Below are 21,483 nucleotides of genomic sequence, written 5' to 3'. Positions count from 1 at the left end.
TTTTTCTTCTTTATGTGCAGACTGTTTTCAGTTACATTCTCAGTAAAGCTGGGACTCTACAATATGTATCCAGTGTTGTATTAAGGGTAGTATCATTGATCATTTAGGAAACAAGAAAAAAGACAGCATTTACTGATTAATGGAAAATGCCTTTCATATTATGCTATTCAAGTTTTAATTTGTCAGGATTTAATGTCCTATACATAGAACAGAATATGCAAGAATATTGGTTCCTACACAAACTCCTCATATAATAGAATATGCAAGTATATTGGTTCCTACACAAACTCCCCATATAATAGAATATGCAAGTATATTGGTTCCTACACAAACTCCTCATAGAATAGAATATGCAAGCATATTGGTTCCTACACAAACTCCTCATATAATAGAATATGCACGCATATTGGTTCCTACACAAACTCCTCATAGAATAGAATATGCAAGAATATTGATTCCTACACAAACTCCTCATAGAATAGAATATGCACGCATATTGATTCCTACACAAACTCCTCATAGAATAGACTATACAAGCATATTGGTTCCTACACAAACTCCTCATAGAATAGAATACGCAAAAATATTGGTTCCTACACAAGCTCCTCATAGAACAGAATATGCAAGCATATTGGTTCCTACACAAACTCCTCATAGAACAGAATATGCAAGCATATTGGTTCCTACACAAACTCTTCATAGAACAGAATATGCAAGCATATTGGTTCCTACACAAACTCTTCATAGAACAGAATATGCAAGCATATTGGTTCCTACACAAACTCCTCATAGAATAGAATATGCAAGCATATAGGTTCCTACACAAACTCCTCATAGAATAGAATATGCAAGCATATTGGTTCCTACACAAACTCCTCATAGAATAGAATATGCAAGCATATTGGTTCCTACACAAACTCCTCATAGAACAGAATATGCAAGCATATTGGTTCCTACACAAGCTCCTCCAGCTTCAATTAGTTTGAAGCTCGCTGGCTGACTAGATTGTTACATAGCTCTTATAAAATTAAAATAAGAATGGTGTTGAACATTTTGGATGGTTTATTTAAGCAAATACCCATAGATATGCTAAAGCTGGATAGCAAGACTAACTGCAAATGCATCCAACAAGTGTTGTAGAGTCACAACCTTGATGCAGTCACCGCGTGCTAAGAATATGGAAAGGGAAGGGGAAAGGGTATACGGAAATTTGTCTTCCGCATTTAACCTGACCCCTCTGGGACCATACTAAACCTTTAAACTACTTTATTTATAACTATCTTTTGATGCCTACCTTCTTTGAAAGAAAAAAAAAGATATAGCTCAGTATTTTAATTATTTATTTTATACAGTCATTATTGCTCATCTTTAACAAAGTTGTCAATCATGTTGGACCCCACTGTAGGCATCTTTAAGCTTCGAGCCTAAAATCTGTAATTCGTTTATACTGTAGCTAGCTAGATAGAACGGTTCATCTAGAATAAGTGCAACAAAACCTCGAAAGAACATTTTGACATTTGACATAGCTGCTGGCAACAGAGATACTATATGTCTTGCCCTTTTTAATTACGGCATATTTTGCCATATGTTATCCCTCAGTCAAACTGTGAAAAAGTTCAACCTAAACTTTAGTTTAGTCATTCATTTCGTGTGGTAAAGGTTAGGGATAGGGCTAAAAACGGAAAAACAAAAAATTTAACAAGTAAAAAAAAAAACAAGTGCTTTGCACTGGGATTGAACAAACAATGCTTGGAGCCATAGCTCGCGGTTTAAACCCATCCTCATCCCCAACGCCTTAGCCTCTAGTGGACAGTTGTAAATTACCATGCAAATAAAATGCCATGCTATAATTTCAACAGTCTAAATATGTCTGGAAAGACACTGGAGTTTGGGCTGAATATGTAACAAATCAACATATTCTGTTGAGATTATATTGCTCAGGGAAATTCAAAAATACAAGGAAAGTACATAAATTGGGCTTTTGGTTCGTTTAAAAGCATACATTTTCTGTATGAGATACAGAAATCCCAGTTTGCTTAAGTACACATGTCATGCTGCAAACACATAAAAGCAAGATATGTCTTACTGAGCCTCAGAGAGAGAGAGGGTGGCAGGGAGAGAGGAAGCACTGGGCATGTGTGTGAGGAGTAGGGTTCAGAGCTAGTTCAGCTGCACCGCTTGACAAATTATTTGTGGAATTGTTGCATTCACAGTCACTTAAATAGGAATCTGTCAGAGGCTGCCTGCTCTGCTGTGTAGAACAGAGCAGCTTGCACATTGTCCCTGCGCTCTACCCTCGCCTATGATGGATTGAGCCTAATGCAAATTTACAACCATTTTATATGTCGATGCCTCCCCTGCCCGACCAGGAACATAGCTCAACATCACGCTTCAAGATGTCCGCCTCAGAACACCCTGCATCATCGGCCCCCTCTCAATCTCCCCTTTCACAAATCTCAGCAGAATTAAGATTAATGCTCAGGCTTTGGCTGCTTTAGCATTGTGCCATAAGAAAAATGCTTTTAATATGATCTTATCTCTTTGTTTACGTTCCTTGACCTTACTCACCCTCTTGAATGTACAGTGACATAATATTAAAATACATACACATTTTGAGCTGGTATGCTACAACTATAACCTACGGTATCTTTTAAAGTGCTTATTTACAACAGAAGTGGTATCCCAGCATCAGATAGTGGTGTGTTATATGGTATGTACAGTGCCACCCTTAGCTTTGTTTGTGTGCTGGGCTTGAATAGTATTGCAGTTTAGATTTGAGAGATGTCATAATACAATATCACCCTTTTGAAAGAAAAAAGAATCCCGCTTTTAGCTTGGAAAGGCAATGTTGTACCCTTGTAATTGAGACAGTATCTCATCTATCAACGGTGCCACCCTGGATAATACACAAAATGGCACCGGAGGACATGGCCGTTGTTTTACAGTCTCCTAACCAATTGTGCTTTTATGTGTGTTTTTTTCCCCGCAATATTTGTATATTATTTTGTACATAATGTTTCTGCAACCGTATCTTACGGAAGAAAAGAGCTTCTGGATATCAGGACAGCGATCACTCACCTCGGATTAGACAAAGACTTCTTCAACAACAACAACAACAAGCAGGACTCAAACGATATTCTCCAAACACCCCACAGGGCAGACATCCCAAATATTCGCAAAAGGAAGCGACACAGAGGACGAAGACCCAGATGCCTCGTCCGGACCCGCAGAAGACAACTAGGAAAGCTGCCTTTTACGTCAATATTACTTGCCAACTTGCAATCATTGGACAATAAACTAGACAAGGAAAGATCACGAATATCCTACCAACGGGCCATCAAAAACTGTAATATCCTATGCTTCACAGAATCATGGCTGAATGACGACATGGATATTCAGCTAGCGGGATACACGCTACACCGGCAGGATAGAACAGCACACTCCGGAAAGACGAGAAGGGCGGTCTGTGCATATTTGTAAACAACAACTGGTGCGCGAAATCTAAGGAAGTCTCTAGATTTTGCTCGCCCGAAGTAGAGTATATTGTGATAAACTGCAAGCCACACTGGCTATTTATTTACCAGCACAGACTGATGCTGGCACTAACACCGCACTCAGTCAGCTGTATAAGGAAATAAGCAAACACGAAACCACCCACCCAGAGGTGGCACTCCTAGTGGCCGGAGACTTTAATGCAGGGAAACTTAAAACAGTTCTACCAAAACTCTATCAACGTGTTAAATGTGCAACCAGAGGGAAAAAAATTCTCACTCTCCAGTTGGTAAATCCGACCACAACTCTATCTTTCTGATTCCTGCTTACAAGCATAAATTAAAGCAGGAATCACCAGTGACTCGGTCTATAAAAAAAGTGGTCAGATGAAGCAGATGCTAAACTACAGGACTGTTTTGCTATCACAGACTGGAACATGTTCCGGGATTCTTCCGATGACATTGAGGAGTACACCACATCAGACACTGGCTTTATCAATAAGTGCATTGAGGATGTCGTCCCCACAGTGACTGTACGTACATACCCCAACCAGAAGCCATGGATTACAGGCAACATTCGCACTGATCTAAAGGGTAGAACTGCCGCTTTCAAGGTGCGCGACTCTAACCCGGAAGCTTACAAGAAATCCCGCTATGTCCTGCGACGAACCATCAAACAGACAAAGCGTCAATACAGGGCTAAGATTGAATCATACTACACTGGCTCCGACGCTCGTCTTATGTGGCAGGGCTTGCAAACTATTACAGACTACAAAGGGAAGCACAGCTGTGAGCTGCCCAGTGTCACGAGCCTACCAGACGAGCTAAATCACTTCTATGCTCGCTTCGAGGTAAGCAACACTGAGGCATGCATGAGAGCATCAGCTGTTGCGGACGATTGTGTGATCACGCTTTCCGTAGCCGACGTGAGTAAGACCTTTAAACAGGTCAACATACACAAGGCTGTAGGGCCAGACTGATTACCAGGACGTGTGCTGCGGGCTTGTGCTGACCAACTGACAGGTGTCTTCACTGACATTTTCAACATGTCCCTGATTGAGTCTGTAATACCAACATGCTTCAAGCAGATCACCATAGTCCCTGTGCCCAAGAACACAAAGGCAACCTGTCTAAATGACTAAAGATCCATAGCACTCAGGTCCGTAGCCATAAAGTGCTTTGAAAGGCGGGTAATGGCTCACATCAACTCCATTATCCCAGAAACCCTAGACCAACTCCGATTTGCATACCGCCCAAACAGATCCACAGATGATGCAACCTCTATTGCACTCCACACTGCCCTTTCCCACCTGGACAAACGGAACACCTACGTGAGAATGCTGTTCATTGACTACAGCTCAGCATTCAACACCATAGTACCGTCAAAGCTCATCACCAAGCTAAGGATCTTGGGACTAAAGACCTCCCTCCGCAACTGGATCCTGGACATCCTGACAGGCCGCCACCCGCAACACATCTGCCACGCTGATCCTCAACATTGGAGATCCCCAGGGGTGCATGCTCAGTCCCCTCCTGTACTCCCTGTTCACCCACGACTGCATGGCCAGGCACGACTCCAACACCATCATTACGTTTGCTGACGACACAACAGTGGTAGACCTGATCACCGACAATGACGAGACAGCATATAGGGAGGAGGTCAGAGACCTGGCCGGGTGGTGCCAGAATAACAGCCTATCCCTCAACGATGATTGTGGACTACAGGAAAAGGAGCACCGAGCATGTCCCCATTCTCATTGACGGGGCTGCAGTGGAGCAGGTTGAGAGCTTCAAATTCCTTGGTGTCCACATCAGCAACAAACTAAATTTGTCCAAACACACCAAGACAGTTGTGAAGAGGGCACGACAAATCCTATTCCCCCTCAGGAAACTAAAAAGATTTGGCATGGGTCCTGAGATCCTCAAAAGGTTCTACAGCTGCAACATCAAGAGCATCCTGACCGGTTGCATCACTGACTGGTACGGCAATTGCTCGGCCTCCGACCGCAAGGCACTACAGAGGGTAGTGCGTACGGCCCAGTACATCACTGGGGCAAAGTTGCCTGCCATCCAGGACCTCTACACCAGGCGGTGTCAGAGGAAGGCCCTAACAATTGTCAAAGACCCCAGCCACCCCAGTCACAGACTGTTCTCTCTACTATCGCATGGCAAGCGGTACCGGAGTGCCACTGCTACATTCATGTACATTCTACCTAAATTGGCCCGAACAGCCAGTGCTCCATCACATTGACTAACCGGGCTATCTGCATTGTGTCCCACCACCTGCCAACACCTCTTTTTATGCTTCTGCTACTCTCTGTTCATCATATACTGTATGCACAGTCACTTTAAAGATATCTACATGTACATACTACCTCAATAAGCCTGACTAACAGGTGTCTGTATATAGCCTCACTACTCTTTTTTCAAATGTCTTTTTACTGTTGTTTTATTTCTTTACTTACCTACACACACACACACACATACCTTTTTTCGCACCATTGGTTAGAGCCTGTAAGTAAGCATTTCACTGTAACCTGTTGTATTCGGCGCGTGTGACAAATTAACTTTGATTTGAGTACACTGGAGCTCCATTGAGATTTAAGGGGAGGAGGAAGGCAGAGGAGGAAAGGGAACATGTGGCTTTCCTCAAGCTGGTTGTCTACAGCACATCATGGTTAAACACGTGGTTTACTCAATTGAAAACATACAGGGAAAGTAGGTGTAGTGTAAAGGATTCAGCGATGTCAAATGTATGTAGGCCTACGGGTCTATTCACACCTGCCTCAGCATGCAGGGCATATAGTACATTGCCACATACTTGACTATTATGAATGTAGTAAGCTTTATGTCACAAAGTTCTGCAGAAGTGCAGGTGTGTCAAAGGATTGTGACAGAAAATACTCCACTTGCTTATATCCAGTCATTGTTGAATGTGTGAAATGTTTGTTTACGTTGTCTACTTCGGGCAGCTGTCTTGAAACTGGGTGTTACAACGTCAGCTCCTTCATTAGCACCATTAAAGCTAATTAGCGCGGGCCACGCTTGCCATGTTGACATGCATGTGGGGAGTGAAAACACACAACCATTCACATGTGTCGCTGTTACAGATGCCATGACAGGCCTCCTTATTCAAACATGGGGTCCAGGGTTGATGAGAAGCCTTGTGACAACCAAAGACACTTCCTGTCGCCAAGTTGCCTGTTAATTGGTCCCTCCAGATAATTCTGCTCAGGAGAGTGTTTGTATACGAGCATACAGTATAGTATGATTCCATGAATAAGTTTAAATTGTTCATATTATTGTCAAAATGTGTAGAAATCCCTTAGGAAATTGACAGATTGTTCACTTTAGACGATCCCGCTAAAATATTGAATACCTCTTTCACTCAAACATATTTGTCAGAACTTAACTTCCTCCTTTAGTTCCTCCAAAATATGAATTTATAAAATTTCCTCTCCATTTAACGACCCCATTTGGAGAATTTGCGTTTGATCCTCACCGGCTTGGCGAGGCGTGAAGATGACAGCGAGGAGATGGATACGTCGGCCTGTCACATAAATATCTTATTAGCCAGTGATCTTATCATCATAAAGCCACCCATTTATACAGTTAGGCATGTCATGTTGGTCAATTGCACAAAAAAAACCAACCGCATGCAATATTAAATCCTCAAATTTCATGCCAACTCCATTAGCTGGGGTTCTGAGTTTTTTCCACCTTGATATGAGTGTCAGAATCCCTCCTTTCGGTTTTTTCTCTCTTTCCTCTTTTCCTTTCTCAGGGGAGAAGTACTGAATTTGAATTTACATGTGAAGGTGCTGATGGCAGTGAGTCACATGATATACAAGTGGCCTCCTGCAGCTTAATCCATGGAGAGAGAGAGAGAGAGAGAGAGATGGAGAGAGATAACTACAGACGAGAGAGAAAGAGAGAAGCACAGCTTCACCTCACCAAACCTGATGAATGTAAGCTGTGAAAGAAAGTATGGTGTTTAACCTCTAAATATGTCCCTCAGAAGTAAAATTGCAATCACTGAAGAGGAGTCATTCTTTGAAGTCTGCCTCGGTTTTATTTAGCCCATAGAAATGCATTGAATATCCGATTCATACATGGAAAAACAGAGTCTAAGAATAAATCAAGAGGAAGTATTTGTGAAATGTCTGTCCTATAACTGAGAGATATAAGAAAGCTCAGAAAACATATACACTACCGGTCAAAAGTTTTAGAATACCTACTCATTCAAGGGTTTTTCTATCTTTTTACTATTTTCTACATTGTAGAATAATAGTGACGACATCACAACCATGAAACAGCACATATGGAGTCTGGTAGTAACCAAAAAAGTGTAAAACACATCAAAATATATTTCATATTTTAGATTCTTCAAAGTAATCACCCATTGCCTTGACAGCTTTGCACACTTGGCATTCTCTCAACCAGCTTCACCTGGAATCCTTTTCCAGCAGTCTTGAAGGAGTTCCCAGATATGCTGAGCAATTGTTGGCTGCTTTTCCTTCACTCTGCGGTCCGACTCATATCAAACCATCTCAATTTGGTTGAGGTCGGGGAATTGTGGAGGCCAGGTCATCTGATGCAGCACGCCATCACTCTCCTTCTTGGTAAAATAGCCCTTACACAGCCCGGAGGTGTCCTATTGAAAAACAAAATATAGTCCCACTAAGCACAAACCAGATGGGATGGCGTATCGCTGCAGAATGCTGTGCCAGCCATGCTGGTTAAGTGTGCCTTGCATTCTAAATAAATCACAGACAGTTCACCAGCAATGCACCCTCACACCATAACACCTCCTCCTCCATGCTTTATGGTGGGAAACACGCATGCAGAGATCATCCGTTCACCCACATCGCGTCTCACAAAGACACAGCGGTTGGGACCAAAAATCTCAAATCTGAACTCCAGACCAAAGGACACATTTCCACCAGTCTAATGTCCATTGCTCATGTTTCTTGGCTCAAACAAGTTTCTTCTTCTTATTGGTGTCCTTTTGTAGTGGTTTCTTTACAGCAATTTGACCATGAAGGCCTGATTCACACAGTCTCCTCTGAACCGTTGATGTTGAGATGTTTCTATTACTTGAACTCTGTGAAGAATTTATTTGAGCTGCAATTTCTGAGGCCGGTAACTCTAATGAACATATCCTCTGCAGCAGAGGTAACTCTGGGTATTCCATTCCTGTGATGGTCCTCATGTGAGCCAGTTTCATCATAGTGCATGATGGTTTTTGCGACTACACTTGAAGAAACTTTCAAAGTTCTTGAAATGTTCTGTATGTCTTAAAGTAATGACGGTCAGGACTGTCGTTTCTCTTTGATTATTTGAACTGTTCTTGCCATATGGACTTGGTCTTTTACCAAATATGGCTATCTTCTGTATGCCCCCCCCCTACCTTGTCACAACACAACTGATTGGCTCAAACGCATTAAGAGAGAAAGAAATTCCACAAATGAACTTTTAAGAAGGCACACCTGTTAATGGAAATGCATTCCATGTGACTACCTCACAAAGCTGGTTGAGAGAATGCCAAGAGTGTGCAAAGCTGTCATCAAGGCAAAGGGTGGCTACTTTGAAAAGTCTCAAATATAAAATATATTTTGATTTGTTTAACACTTTTGTGGTTACTACATGACTCCATATGTGTTATTTCATAGTGCTGATGTCTTCACTCTTATTCTATAATGTAGAAAATAGTTTTTAAAAAATGAAGAAAAAAAAACTAAAACTTTTGACCGGTAGTGTATACTTTTTTTTATCATGGAAAAAACGTATACATTTTACATGGAAATGCCCTATTCACTTCCATTTGTTTTGTGTCCCATTACTGGGTTACCTTCAGACGAGTCCTGTGACACTTGTGGGGGATGTAAAGCAAAACGGAGAACACCATCATGTCCGTGAGAGTTTCATCTTTCCATAGATGATCCTATCCCAAACTGTTCAGACGTTTTTGTGACAATCTCCTGGTCTGTCAAACACTGCTGTTGCTCTGCCACCTTTCACTAGAGTTGAAGAAGGCCAACATCGGCGGATGCCTCGAGCTTAGACAGATAGAGATTGTTTAGTTATCCTTATTAGATTTCCGTGTGGGTGTGAACATCGACTCTAGGAGTACATTTCCACTGGGCACAGATGTCAGTTCAACGTCTAGTTTCGATATACAGGTTGAGTTGTCAGCTAACGTGAATTCAATGTGAAATCAACAAAAATGTCACCATGTCATTGGATTTAGGTTAAAAGTTGGGTGATAAAATATGAAATACATAGATCACTTTTTTCAAATCCAATCAGTTGTCCACACTGAATTACCAAATTACCATGCTTAAATTAAAGAGGACTTGAGTGAGACTGCTCTCACTATTTATAGAGGTCAGGGATCAAACCCTGCTATCCCACTGGACCAAAACGGATTGAATCAACGTTGTTTCATGTAATTTCAACCCCCAAAAATGTTGTTTATATCATTGAGTTGTTTTGGTTGAAATGACGTGGAAACAAGTCAACCAGTTTTAGTCCAGTGGGATAGCAGTGTTTGTAGATCCCTGAGCTCTATCAATCCTGAGAGCTGTGTCACTCAAGTCCTCTTTAATTTAAGCATAGTAATTTGCTAAGAAGGGCCAGAGTCTGTGCATGTGATAAGGAGACAGAAGGATAAAGGCTGTGACAGAGAAGGAGAAAGATAGAGGGAGAGGGCACACTATCAGGATTATTATTCAGTTATCACTGCTCTTTGGAGCAGAACTGACATGGACAGGAGCAGATTTCCTGCTTCTCAAACATCCATCTGCCACTTCGCCATGCAGAGAGGGAGGCAAAGAGACAAACATACCAAAGCAACCATACACACACATTCAGAATGTGCATGCACAGGCAAACGGCACATACGCACATGCCTTTATACAAAGATGTTGGGAAAGGGTTACAGAACTCACATGGACTACAACACATCGGTCGAGGCTGCGGAGGACGGTTCATAATAATGGCCGGAACGCAGTAAATGGATTGGCCTTGATTTATTTGATACCATTCCACCAATTCCGCTCCAGCTAATACCACGAGCCCATCCTCCCCAATTAAGGTGCCACCAACCTCCTGTGAAACACATGCTGTGTAGAACACAAACTAGATGTATGTACTCTAGGTGTGTTGCTGTTAAAGACTGCATACAGATGTAGTATGTAGTATACACATTTTGTAACTATCAATGATTTACATAACTGTATTGACAATATATTAGCCCTGTAAGATCACAAGTGGGACTCATTATCCTTAAGGCAGTCTTGTTGTTGAACGTGCATATAGGCCGTTTCTCATCATCACAATATTATACACTATCGGTGTACAAGTGCTATCTCGAACCTAAAAGGGTTCTTCGGCTCTCCCCATAAGATAACGCTTTGAAGAACCCTTTTTGGTTCCAGGTATAACTATTTTGGCTCCAGGTAGAACCCTTTAGGGTTCCATGTAGAACCCTTTCCATAAAGGGTTCTACCTGGAACCAAAACGGGTTCTACCTGGAACCAAAAAGGATCTTTCACGCCTGATCTGTTTCACCTGTCCTTGTGCTTGTCTCCACCCCCTCCAGGTGTTGCCCATCTTCCAAATGATCCCGTGTTTTTACACCTGTGTTCTCTGTTTGTTTGTTGCCAGTTCGTATTGTTCGTTCAAGCTTACCAGCGTTTCTCCTGTCAGCTTGTTTCCCAGCCTCTCTTTGCTAGTTTCCCAGTTTTGACCTTTGCCTGTCCTGTACCTTTGCTCCACCTCTGGATTACTGAACCCTGCCTGTCCCTGTCCACCTGCCGTCCTGTACCTTTGCCTTACGCTGGACCCCTGCCTGCCTTGGACCTGTCTTTCTCTGCCCCTGTTGCTACAATAAACAGTGTTACTTCAACAGTCTGTATCTGGGTCTCACCTTGATCCATGATAGGTTCTCCTATTGGGTCAGCTGAAGAACCCTTTTGGAACCCTTTTTTCCTAAGAGTGTAAGTCTGTTATGTGTATCATTTAAAATGTCTCATTATGTAGCTTCTATGTTCTTTATGTAAATTATTGTGCATGGGTTGACCCAAGAAAGTACCATCAATGCAGAGTGGACAAGAAAACAGGGAGGCAAGCATCTTACTGCAGACTGTGTTGACAACAACAATAAAGGCGATCATAGAAAACGCCTTTCTATATGGACATCAATTATTTTTTAATTGTATAAGAGTACAGTACACTAATTAAAACTAGTATATCTTGCCCTGCCAAAGGCAAAATTAATAATTCATATTTTATTAATATTCACAAGTAGCACAGGGAATATATTAAAATGATTCTGCGGTTGCAAGTCTGATCGCTCTGGCTTGTATGTTTCTCCTGAGCTTGTGTTTCTGCTAAATTAATATTCTCCACCCCCTGGCCCAGATCACTCCAACCCCAGAGAAGTGGTGTTTAAGAGGTCCTGGTGGACTAAGTGGCTGGGCCTGGTTCTCTTGTGGACCAGGAGGAGGGGCAGTAGGAGCCTCAAAGCAGCACAACCACCTCTCTGCCGTAAAACGGCCAGGCGAAACTTGACCTGTTAGCTGGCTTTCTTAGTTTAGTCATGAGGGTCAACCCTCTTTGACCTGAAGTTATTTGGGCTTCTTATGGCTTGTGGTACAGTGTCTGATGTAGTCCTTTCCAGGCTAAAAACAACTGCAGTATCAACATTCATAAACTCTATGTAAAGACGCCATGCTCCATAAAATTTTCACTTCCTGGACATGATTGCAAACATTTGCAGTGTTTTGGTCAGCCTATTCATTGTTCACTCACACATGACATCAATATGTAGTATGGTACTACCACTATAATTAATGTCATTGCTTGGATCATGTGTTTCCAGTAGTATGTTTTCAATAGTTGAAAACTATACATTTAAACAAAAAAAAATATGTATATATCCATTCTATTCAATAAATTGTGTAATTGTTGGGAGGAATTGGAATGTGTATATACACACCATTCATCGTATCCTCATTTTCCAGTGCACTAGATGAAGTAGATAATGAAAAATCCGAAACCATTTTTAATGAAAATAATTTGCTCTGCTTTATGGTGCACGGTATTATTGTTTCATATGTTTTATTGTCGCACGTGATGATTCATCATTCTGCCACACAACGATCCCTCCCCCACTCATATCATTTCACTTCCAGACGAAAAAAGAAAAACTAAAAGATAGACACCTCTCCTGCAATTTCAAAAAGGCTATCCTTTAAATGGAGAGTGTGTTTAGTATTTTTAATAAGCGTCCTCAGTGCTATTGAGCTGGTTTCTTTGTTCATAAGGTAAGATTAATTATGCTGTCAGGCGCTCTCAAGGGCTGCTTAACAAAGATTCAATGATATAATGGGCTGACTCTGCTTAGCAATCACAATCAGCATTAGACATTTTCAAATCCTCCTTCACACACTGGCCTTCACATCAAATAGAAAGTAATTTTGCCCAACAGGCGGCAAAGCATCATTCTCTTTTCTCACACACACACACACACACACACACACACACACGTACACACACACACGTACACACACACACACGTACACACATACACACACACGTACACACACACACACACACTCAGACACAGACACAGTATCCCGCCTCTCTGCTCTGTGCTCCGAGTCTCGCGTTGCCATTCATTACAGAGCGGGATAGTGTGGAGAGAGCTGGAAGAGCGACGGCTTCCCTTCAAGGACAGCCGAAACAAGGAAATATAATTGAACGGCAAACAGGATTTGAACTCTCGCATTGTCACAGGCTCTTCATCGAGGCCCTCGTAGATTAAACAGAGGTTAATTTTGCATTGCAGATTGAAGACAGCATAGCAGCCTTTTGGTGAGGAGTAGATTTGAGAGACATATTCCTTCATACACCTTCATGTAGGGTAGATGGAAAAGGAATTGATTGATACAGTGGTACATAATGTTCAATGATTTTCTGAGGCTTATTCTGTAAGACTGCCCTCTAGCCAGTAAAGATTGTATATAGACAAGAGTAGGCCTACATACACAAATTATATATGTATTGTACTGACAAAATTTTGTTTTTTATTTGTAAAAAAATATATATATGTTGTTCTGTAAACTGTTTTGTGCTTGAATCTGTTTAAGAAAGACAATAATGGATGAGATAAGTAAGTCAAGTTTGTGGTCAAGTATGATGTACCGTATTCACAGGATACATTAAATATTATTTGACATTATACAGCGCATATCATACGTTTTCACCGAGTTTGAATTTTTTCACAGTTTGTTGCGTTACAATGTGGAATAAAATTGTATATAATTTCATTTTTTTGTCACATCTAAACAAAATAAGTTCTTCAAATTTTTACAAATTATGTTTTAAAAAAAACTAAAATGTCTTTGTTAAACAAGTATTCACCCCTTTTGTATGGCAAGTCTAAATACATTCAGGAGTCTAATAATATATGTCACGTTCTGACCATAGTTCTTTTGTGTTTTCTTTGTTTTAGTGTTGGTCAGGACGTGAGCTGAGTGGGCATTCTATGTTGTGTGTCTAGTTTTCCCATTTCTATGTTTGGCCTGATATGGTTCTCAATCAGAGGCATGTGTTAGTCATTGTCTCTGATCTGGAGCCATATTTAGGTAGCCTGTTTTGTGTTGGGTTTTGTGGGTGGTTGTTTCCTGTCTTCTGTCTTTGTGTCTATGCACCAGATAGGACTGTTTCGGTTTTTCACATTTGTTGTTTTGGTATTTGTAGTGTTCACATTTATTGTCTTTATTAAACATATTGAACACTAACCACGCTGCGCTTTGGTCCGATCCTTCGTCCACAGAAGAAATCCGTTACAGAACCACCCACCACAAAAGGACCAAGCGGCGTGGTAATGGGCAGCAGCAGCGAAGTCAGGATTTCTGGACATGGGAGTGAGATCTGGACTGTGTCACTACTTGGGAGGAGATAGACAGGTGGGTGGTCGACCCAGGGAGAGTACCGGAGCCCACCTGGGATTCTCTGGAGCAGTGTGAGGAGGGATACCGGTGAATGGAGTCAGCACGGCGGCGCGGTAGGAAGCCCGAGAGGCAGCCCCAACAATGTCTTGGGGGTGGCACACAGGGAGTGAGGCGAAGCCAGGTAGGAGACCTGCGCCAACTTCCTGTGCTTACCGGAGAGTGAGAGAGACCAGAACGCCAGTCAGCCTGGATCCGCCAGATCCGCCAGTCAGCCAGGATCCGCCAGTCAGCCAGAATCCGCCAGTCAGCCAGGAGCCGCTAGAGCCGTCAGTCAGCCAGAAGCCGCCAGATCCGCCATTCAGCCAGAAGCTGCCAGAGCCGTCAGTCAGCCAGAAGCCGCCAGAGCCGTCAACCAGCCTGAGCTACCTCTTAGTCCTGAGCTACCCCTCAGTCCTGAGCTACCCCTCAGTCCTGAGCTACCCCTCAGTCCTGAGCTACCCCTCAGTCCTGAGCTGCCCCTCAGTCCTGAGCTGCCCCTCAGTCCTGAGCTGCCCCTCAGTCCTGAGCTGCCCCTCAGTCCTGAGCTACCCCTCAGTCCTGAGCTACCCCTCAGTCCTGAGCTACCCCTCAGTCCTGAGCTGCCCCTCAGTCCTGAGCTGCCCCTCAGTCCTGAGCTGCCCCTCATTCCGGAGCTGCCCCTCAGTCCAGAGGAGTTAGTTTAGTCCAGTGGGGCCCTTTAGTAGGGTTGCCAGTCCTAGGTTGGCGGCAAGGGTCGCCGTTCCTAGGAGGAGACTAAAGCTGACAAAGGCTATGGTGGAGTGGGGTCCACGTCCTGCGGCAGAGCCGCCACCGCGGACAGATGCCCACCCAGACCCACCCCTATAGGTTCAGGTTTTGCGGCCGGGGTCGGCACCTTGCGGGGGAGTACTGTCACGTTCTGACCATAGTTATTTGGTGTTTTTCTTTGTTTTAGTGTTGGTCAGGACGTGAGCTGAGTGGGCATTCTATGTTGTGTCTAGTTTTCCCATTTCTATGTTTGGCCTGGTATGGTTCTCAATCAGAGGCAGGTGTTAGTCATTGTCTCTAATTCGGAACCATATTTAGGTAGCCTGTTTTGTGTTGGGTTTTGTGGGTGGTTGTTTCCTGTCTTCTGTCTTTGTGTCTATGCACCAGATAGGACCGTTTCGGTTTTTCACATTTGTTGTTTTGGTATTTTGTAGTGTTCACGTTTATTGTCTTTATTAAACATGTTGAACACTAACCACGCTGCGCTTTTGTCCGATCCTTCGTCCACAGAAGAAAGCCGTTACAATATTGTCACGCCTTGGTCTTAGTATTTTGTGTTTTCTTTATTATTTGTTCAGGCCAGGGTGTGACATGGGGATATTGTATTGTCTTATTGGGGTTTGTAGTATGTGGGATTGCGGCTGAGTAGGGGTGTTGTATAGGCTTGGCTGCCTGAGGCGGTTCTCAATCAGAGTCAGGTGATTCTCGTTGTCTCTGTTTGGGAACCGTATTTAGGTAGCCGGGATTTCACTGTGTATTTCGTGGGTGATTGTTCCTGTCTCTGTGTAGTCTCACCAGATAGGCTGTAATTAGGTTTCTCGTTCCGTTTGTTGTATTTATTGAGTTATTTCATGTGTCACTTTTTCATTAAAGTCATGAGTAACCACCACGCTGCATTTCGGTCCGACTCTCTTTCTACAAACGAAGAACGCCGTTACAAATATAGTAAGTATCATGGACACACTCTGTGTTCAATAGGGGTTAACACGATTTTGGAATGACTACCCCATCTCTGTGCCTCACAAATACATGTATCTGTAAGGTCCCTCAGTCGAGGAGTGCATTTCAAGCACAGTTTCAACCACAAAGACGAGGAGGCTTTTCCAATGCCTCGCAAATGTTTTGTTTTTTCAATATCATCATATTCCCCACTCACTCTAGGGATTTCACCATGAAGCCAATGGTGATTTTAAAACAGTAACACAGTTTTTATTTGTATTTCACCTTTATTTAACTAGGCAAGTCACTTAAGAACAAATTCTTATTTACAAGGACGACCTACCAAAAGGCCTCCTGCGGGGACGGGGGCTGGGATTAAAAATAAAAAATGTAATAAAAATATAGGACAAAACACACATCACGACAAGAGAGACAACACAACACTACATAAAGAGAGACCTAAAAACACAACAAAGCAAGGCAGCAACACATGACAACACAGCATGGTAGCAACGCAACATGAACACAACATGGTAGTAACACAACAACATGGTAGTTAATGGCTGTGATTTTAGAAAAAAAAGTGAGGATGGATCAACAACATTGTAGTTACAATACTAACCCACATGACAGAGCAAAAAGAAGAAAGCTTGTATAGGACAAAAATAGCAAAACATGCATCATGTTTGCAACAAGGGACTAAACAGGTGATACTGAATATTACTCTCCATATTTTCAAGCATGATGGTGGCTGCATCATGTTATGGGTAAACTTCTCATCTTCAAGGACAAGGGAGTTTGTCAGGATAAAAATAAACAGAATGGACCGTACCACAGGCAAAATGCTAGAGGAAAACCTGGTTCAGTCTACTTTCCACCAGACACTGGGAGACAAATTAACCTGTTAGTAGGGCAATAGTCTAAAACACAAGGCCAACTCTACATTTCAGTTGCTTACCAAGAAGTCAGTGAATGTACCTGAGTGGCCTAGTTACAGTTTTGACTTAAATCTGCTTGAAAAACTATGGCAATACTTGAAAATGTCTGTCTAACAACAACCAACTTGACAGAGCTTGAATATTTTTTTTTAAGAATAATGGGCAAATATGGCACAGGTGTGCAAAACGTTAACAGACGTACCCCAAAAGACTCACAGCTAAAATCGCTGCCAAATATGTTTATAACATGTATTGACATACTTATCTAATCATATTAGCTTTTTATTTTTCATTCATTGAATTCATTTACTTTTACATTAGAGAGTGTTTTTGTGTAGATACAAAAATAATAGACAATTAAATCCATTTTAATACCACATTGTAACACAATAAAATGTGAAGAAATCCAAAGAGAGTGAATACTTATGATATGGACTGTATGTGGTCAGCTGTGACTAGACCCAGCCGTCTTGGTCCTCAGGTGACCATCTCTATGGACAGAACCTGCTGAGTGAGAGAGAGAGAGAGAGAGAGAGAGAGAGATGGAGAGAGGGAGAGAGGGAGAGAGATATATATTTGTAATAGGAAAGGTACAGTGTGTGCCATAGTTTGGTGGTAATGACAGGCATTACTTAACATTGTGAGATGGAGATTGGGCCAGATTAATCCAGACACCAGGCTGTACGCATATCCCTCTAATTAGCAACATCCCAATCCGTCTTAAGTGAGATTCGAGGTGGGGGCTGGATGTGTGTGTGTGTGTGTGTGTGTGTGTGTGTGTGTGTGTGTGTGTGTGTGTGTGTGTGTGTGTGTGTGTGCGCGCGCGCGCGCATGCTTGTGCATGCGTACATGTGTGCGTCTGTGTGTGTGTCTGTATTGAGTTTTGGGAGGGGGTTTGGCGTTAGCTGCCCAATGCCAGAATGTCTTATTTAAAATGATGCAATGTAAACCAGAACTGAGGGCAGAGGGGCTGATCCCAGGACAGCAGATAAGTATCAGAGCTGATGTGGATAATAAACACTTTGACATAGGGACTGGCGACACAGTGCTGCCCATGTTTTTCTCCTAGTCCTGTGATGGGGCAGGGGAGGGGGAGAAAGGGGAAGGGGACAGCATGACACATGGGAGATATTCAGTAACATCACTTCGGACAATAGACAGGTAAGCACCAACAAAATATAGACCTTGTATAGCAACGGCGGCAGGTCTTTTTTTATGAATGGAAAATAATTAAGCAAAAACAGCAAATAAAATCGCTCCCCTAATTTGTTCCAGACTCCTCCTGCATCCTCTCACATCTGGCCCTGAGTATCGTCTAAACTCAGACAACAACAATTACCTCCTCATCATGCCATGGGACTTCACAGGTGTCCGTGATGTTGACATTCTCCGCCTTCCAACCACCCCCTCGCAAGAGATGCACGGAGGATTGTATTTTTGTTGTGTACTATCAAACAGTATAGCAGCATGAGAGCATATTGTGGAGAACGAAAGCGTGCATGTTGTGTGTCAGTCAGGGCTGACGTGGAGGGGAATAGAACAGATCCACTTGAGACTGTGGTAAACAGTCAGATGAGGTAGTGGCGGCGGCCTGACCTAAGACACAAACTAGGAATGATCTCCACTGTAATCATGATGAATGAAACTGGGAAGGCAAGTCACCAGCTCATCCACGGTTGATGAATGGTGTAATATACTCTTATTTAGCAAAAAAGACTGTAATCATAGATTTTTTGAAATACAGTAATAGCCTACATAATATGTACTTAAAGAAGACTTGTGTTCTCTCCAATGTTCTGCTTTTTGTGAAACAGTGATTCTATTGCTTACCTCATTCGGTACAATGCAATATAATTGTAGGTCTATATCTTCTAATGTAATTAACTGTTAATTCAAAATTGATTTAAAAAATAATGTAAACATATAAACACAAAACACTTCAGGCAATACACATTTTTTTTTTTTTAAATCATGTTCGTATTTTAGTGCTTGTTTAAGCAACATCTACTATCTCTTCATATCCTCAGATATGAACTAAACTGTCACAACGTTCTGTCAAAATGTCTATTAAAATATATATATATCTAAAACAGTAAGTACATAATCTATTAATGAGTATCTTTATATAGTCATGCCATAAGAGGCAAACAAAATATAACCCATATTGTCGGTCTGTGCAAATACCCTCCATACACAATCCATAAAACAGCTCCGTTCTTTATGAGTCTAGCCACTGGCGACATTCACACCTATGAGATATATTTGTAGCATAAGCCATAACATCAGTAAATCCACATACAATGGGACTTTTATGAAATCGCTCTGATTCATAAAATCTTCGCAAGTGAAGATGACCTAGCACCTTCCAGCTCATCCACAGGCACTGGGATAAGTGAGGCTATGGAGGATGGGAGCTTCTTATGACAGAATGTAAAATTGTTCAATAAAAAAAAAGCATATTTGTGTAATGTAAGTGTTTAAAAAGCTAGTGCAGAAATCTTTGAATCTTAAAAGCTCATAAGTCTACAGAAAGTATTTGTATATGAAATTCAGTTATTTCACAAAAACATTGTTTTGGTCTTTCACACGTTCATTTACTGTAGTTCACTCATTAGTCCCTATATGTGACAATAAATGAATGTCTGATAACATAAAATATATTTAGTGAGGTAAAGTATAGCATTTCATATACATGTTGCATTGATATACATGCTTGACCGTCAATATTAGCAAGTTTTCCTTTCATTTTGTTCAAACAACCTAGAACCACCTAGAATTTGTTTTATGCATAGGACATGTCGTGACATACCTTTTAATAACCTTGAAACCTTCAATGATATCCTAACCCTTGAGACAGAGAGAGAAAGTTAAGAATATTGTATAATTTTCCCTGATTTAAAAGCTGTATCACCTCCTGTTAATTACAAAGACACACATTTACACCTCTCTCACTTTTTACCCTCTCCCATAATGAGCTTATTTTTATTTATTTTATATTTATATGATATTGTATTTGTGTCATATGCTTTTTCTTCCTCCATATAAATTACAGTATGACTTTAAAACTTTAAATGGTCTCCTACAATCCGTGGTTTGGATAGAATTAATTGCATGTGTGACAGATGAAGTCGGACTGCACTGACGTTAAGGTCACTAAGTTCTGCATATAGCGTAATGAGGTAGACATTGCAGCGAGCGATTGGAGGAGTGTTGTTTACCGAGCCACAGAGGTTGCCTGGTGCCCCGTGGCCAGTGCCGAAAGAGACAGACCTTCCTTTCTGGAGGAAAAAAACAGCCACTGTTCCCTCCACGACACAGCCAAGCTGATCCCAACAATGGGAGTGGATGTGACAGTTTAAAAAAGTCTGAACATGTAAATCAAAAATAGTTTGCACCTAATGGATGTGTTTTAGCAGATATATCCAAGGCAGCCCCGTCCAACGCCACAGCGACCGGCAGGCTTGTCGGTGGGATGATGTTTACAATAATGGGGAGAGGCAGTCCAATTTCGCAAAACACGGAGGCGCAAGAGCCCACCTCTCCTCAGCCTTCCGCCACTTTTGAAAAGAGATGAGGTAGAAAACAACACTAACTTCATGTACGAGGCAACGGGAGAGGCGCACCTCAGATGCGCATCAGACACAATTTCACCTTGGCAGGGCGCTTGTCAAAATCAAGAAATATCACACAGTGTTTCTCCCCTCTTTGTTTTTGTATAACTGTATTTGTACCCTCGGGTTGTCAGTCACACACACACACACACATCAGCATGCACACATGCACGTCTACACATGCCTACGCACACGTCTGCAAGGTCCAAATAGACTCTTTCTATTCGCTGAGTGTTCAGATGCAGTGAGTGTACTATACACACACTGAAAGACACAGCCGGGGCCTAAGGGAACGGTCTATAGAGGTGGATATCTTTTCTGAATGACACATTTTGCTTTTCCTTTTGATTTGTTTGTCCTTGCATCCCCACACGGTTTAAACGCTCAACCTCTTGATTCATGCGAGTTGACGTGGGCTCCTCTGGACACTAGTCTATCTTTACTTTTCCTTTGTGACTTTATTGGACAAGTTACGTCGTACTGTCTTCGCTCCAGTAGTTTATCAGTCAGTAAGGACTGTCAAAATACAATGTTCTGTTCTGAAGGCTTTTTGTAATGTAAAAACCAACCAAAATACTGTTCATAACTCAATATATCTTTTTACCACTTCTAAACTGTGGTCACTTTTATTGGAGAAAATATCTTAATTACAGTTTTTGTACATTTGTGCTCTGAATATAACGTACAGTATATATGTATCCATCCAGGCCAAATCACATCCGGCTGCGATTGGGAGTCCCATAGGGCGGCACACAAT

The 21,483-nt window shown here is 42.0% G+C and overlaps 1 protein-coding gene and 1 long non-coding RNA gene across 2 annotated transcripts in view; one reads left to right on the top strand and one right to left on the bottom strand.

The window, feature by feature from the left end:
* Positions 1 to 13,183: 13,183 nt before the first annotated feature.
* LOC127909316 (uncharacterized) lies at positions 13,184 to 16,031 on the top strand. Its single transcript, XM_052470062.1, has 2 exons — positions 13,184 to 13,370; positions 14,335 to 16,031. Exon 2 carries the CDS (start codon positions 14,594 to 14,596, stop codon positions 15,167 to 15,169), a length of 576 nt encoding a protein of 191 aa, XP_052326022.1. The 5' UTR covers positions 13,184 to 13,370; positions 14,335 to 14,593; the 3' UTR covers positions 15,170 to 16,031.
* A 391-nt stretch (positions 16,032 to 16,422) lies between these two features.
* Positions 16,423 to 21,483, bottom strand: part of LOC127912019 (uncharacterized) — a 66,895-nt gene continuing 61,834 nt past the window's right edge. The window contains exon 3 of the long non-coding RNA XR_008080127.1: positions 16,423 to 17,619. This is a non-coding gene — a long non-coding RNA (uncharacterized LOC127912019). The remainder of the gene's footprint in view (positions 17,620 to 21,483) is intronic.

This window comes from Oncorhynchus keta, chromosome 2 (genome assembly GCF_023373465.1).
Source record: "Oncorhynchus keta strain PuntledgeMale-10-30-2019 chromosome 2, Oket_V2, whole genome shotgun sequence".
Classification (NCBI taxonomy): Eukaryota; Metazoa; Chordata; class Actinopteri; order Salmoniformes; family Salmonidae; genus Oncorhynchus; species Oncorhynchus keta.
Note: the sequence above shows the minus strand (reverse complement) of the source record. Positions and strands in the feature narration are given on the sequence as shown.

Coding starts and splice junctions, on each gene's coding strand:
- LOC127909316 (XM_052470062.1), top strand. CDS start 14,594: ATGTCTTGGGGGTGGCACACAGGGAGTGAGGCGAAGCCAGGTAGGAGA.